The 2,045-nt window shown below is 45.0% G+C and overlaps 2 protein-coding genes across 3 annotated transcripts in view; both read left to right on the forward strand.

Annotated features, from left to right (window-relative positions):
- Positions 1-2,045, forward strand: part of pvrl2l (PVR cell adhesion molecule related 2 like) — a 260,306-nt gene that overhangs the window by 216,538 nt on the left and 41,723 nt on the right. The window lies entirely within an intron of this gene.
- LOC118342548 (profilin-1-like) lies at positions 902-1,814 on the forward strand (the record flags this gene model as incomplete). The annotated part of the gene is given in 2 exon segments (XM_035681131.1): positions 902-1,088; positions 1,449-1,814. Coding segments are annotated over 2 exon segments (285 nt in total), but the record flags the coding sequence as incomplete, so codon positions are not given.

Consider the following 2,045-nt stretch of genomic DNA (forward strand, 5'->3'; position numbering starts at 1 on the left):
AGTAAAGTTACAGTAGTATATGCAGTAGATGTACCTCAAACTGCCCTGTAAATGTACTTATATAATATATAATGGGATATATGTGAAGGATATGTGTATCTGTATGTATTATTGACACAAAACTGAAGAACTTATGCAGTATAAAGTTAAGTACTCTCAGTGCTGTCAGTTGTTATTATCTTATAACACGCTGAGCTCAGTCTGCTCTCTTTCATCTATATCCTTTCTGTCTGTCTGTCTTTCTTACTGTCTGTCTGCACTCCAGCTGCTTCACCTGACGTCACTATACAGAGCTGCAGTGATGATGTGTTTTTGTAGTCCAACCCTGAAGTTAGCATCATCCTGCTTCCTTCCACAAACAGCCAATGAGATTGTTCCACTGGAGGTTGGATTAGAGAAAATAATCTCTGTGGTGAAAAAAGGTTTAAAACACACTGACTCTGTTAGCTAAAATGCTAACTCAGTTTTATTTTGATTTTATTACTGAAGCTGGAGATATGTTTAATTTCTCAACCAGTGATACAAACAGATACATGAGGCCGCCATCACGCACGCGCTGGTTAAAATCAGTCTCTGGCCGGTTACAAACTCAACTGCCTCAAAGTGAAAGTTCAGTTGTCGTCAGAAAATGTTGCCTTTTCTGGTTCATATTTGGAGTTATTGTTTCTTCTTATTGGAGGAGTCCTTGGAAAATAATTGCCTCTGGTCCAGGTCGTCATTTTAAATGAGAATTGGTCCTCAATTGACTTATCTGGTGAAAGGTTCTGATGCTGAACCCAGTTCCATTGCAGTCCACTGAGTGGCCCCTGATTGGTCCCTGGTGGGCCCTTTCTTGGTTAATGCCTCAGACCAGATCTGATAATAACCTGTCTGTCTCTCTCCCTGTCTGTCTCTTTCTCAGGCGGACGAAATTAAAAAGCTGGTTGGAGACAGGTCATCCTTCCGCACTAATGGTCCCACCCTCGCAGGAATAAAGTGCATGATGCTCAGAGACCAGATGGACATGGAACAGGTCTACAGCTTGGACCTGAAGACATCCAAGATCGACGGCCACGCCTACTCAATATGTGTCGGCAAGAGCCTCACTGGTGAGACAGACGGGTAGAGGGACAGACGGGTAGAGAGGCAGACAGATTAAAGTGCAGACATACTTGATATGTGTCATGAGACAGAGTGGTGGAGTAGGAGACAGGTAAAGAGGGAGACAGGTGGAGAAGGAGAGGGGTCTGGAGGGAGACAGGTTGAGAGGGAGACAGGTAGATAAGGAGAGGGGTCGGGAGGGAGACAGGTTGAGAGGGAGACAGGTAGATAAGGAGAGGGGTAGGGAGTGAGACAGTTAGACAGACAGACAGTCAGACAGACAGTTTGTGTGTTTTTTGTTGTTGTTTTTACATAAATGTCCGCCCTGTCTGTCTCACCCAGCTGTCTCTCTCTGTCTGTCTCCACAGCTTTAGTCATAGCTCAGGGGACAAAAGACGCCCAGGGGGGTCAGCTGGTCTCCAAGGTGTTCGGCATCGTTGATTACCTGCGAAAAGCCAATATGTGAGACAGGACGGCCGCCCTCCCCCCGTACCCTCCAAACGAGATCCACCCCAGCCTCCCTCTGCGTATCGACTCAAGAAGATGGCCGCTGTCCCAAGCTTGTTTAGTTTTTTATAATGTGTGCCATCAGGGATGAATAAAGTGTTTAAAGTGTTAGTGAGCGAGGAGCTCAGTGGTTGGCTCACAGAACCAGAGTTACAGTTGTTACAGTGCAAGAGACTGCGTCCAGTCCCAGTCCGAGGAAATAAAACAGCAATATGTTTATTCTCAAACACTGTCAGAGGGTTTCTGTCTCTGTGTGGACTCTGTCTTTGTGTGGACTCTGTCTCTGTGAGGACTCTGTCTCTGTGTGAAATGGTTTTAAGGTTCAGGTTAGAACCAGGTTTAGATTAGGGTAAGGTACTGTGGGGGGCGTTATGTCAATGTAAAGAGTGAGTGTGTGTGTCAGCTTTTATTAGGACACAATATATCTGTGAAGAGAAATTATTACTATTATTATTATT

Source organism: Morone saxatilis, unplaced genomic scaffold (assembly GCF_004916995.1).
Source record: "Morone saxatilis isolate NCDOM2014 unplaced genomic scaffold, NCSU_SB_2.0 Contig9, whole genome shotgun sequence".
NCBI lineage: Eukaryota > Metazoa > Chordata > Actinopteri > Moronidae > Morone > Morone saxatilis.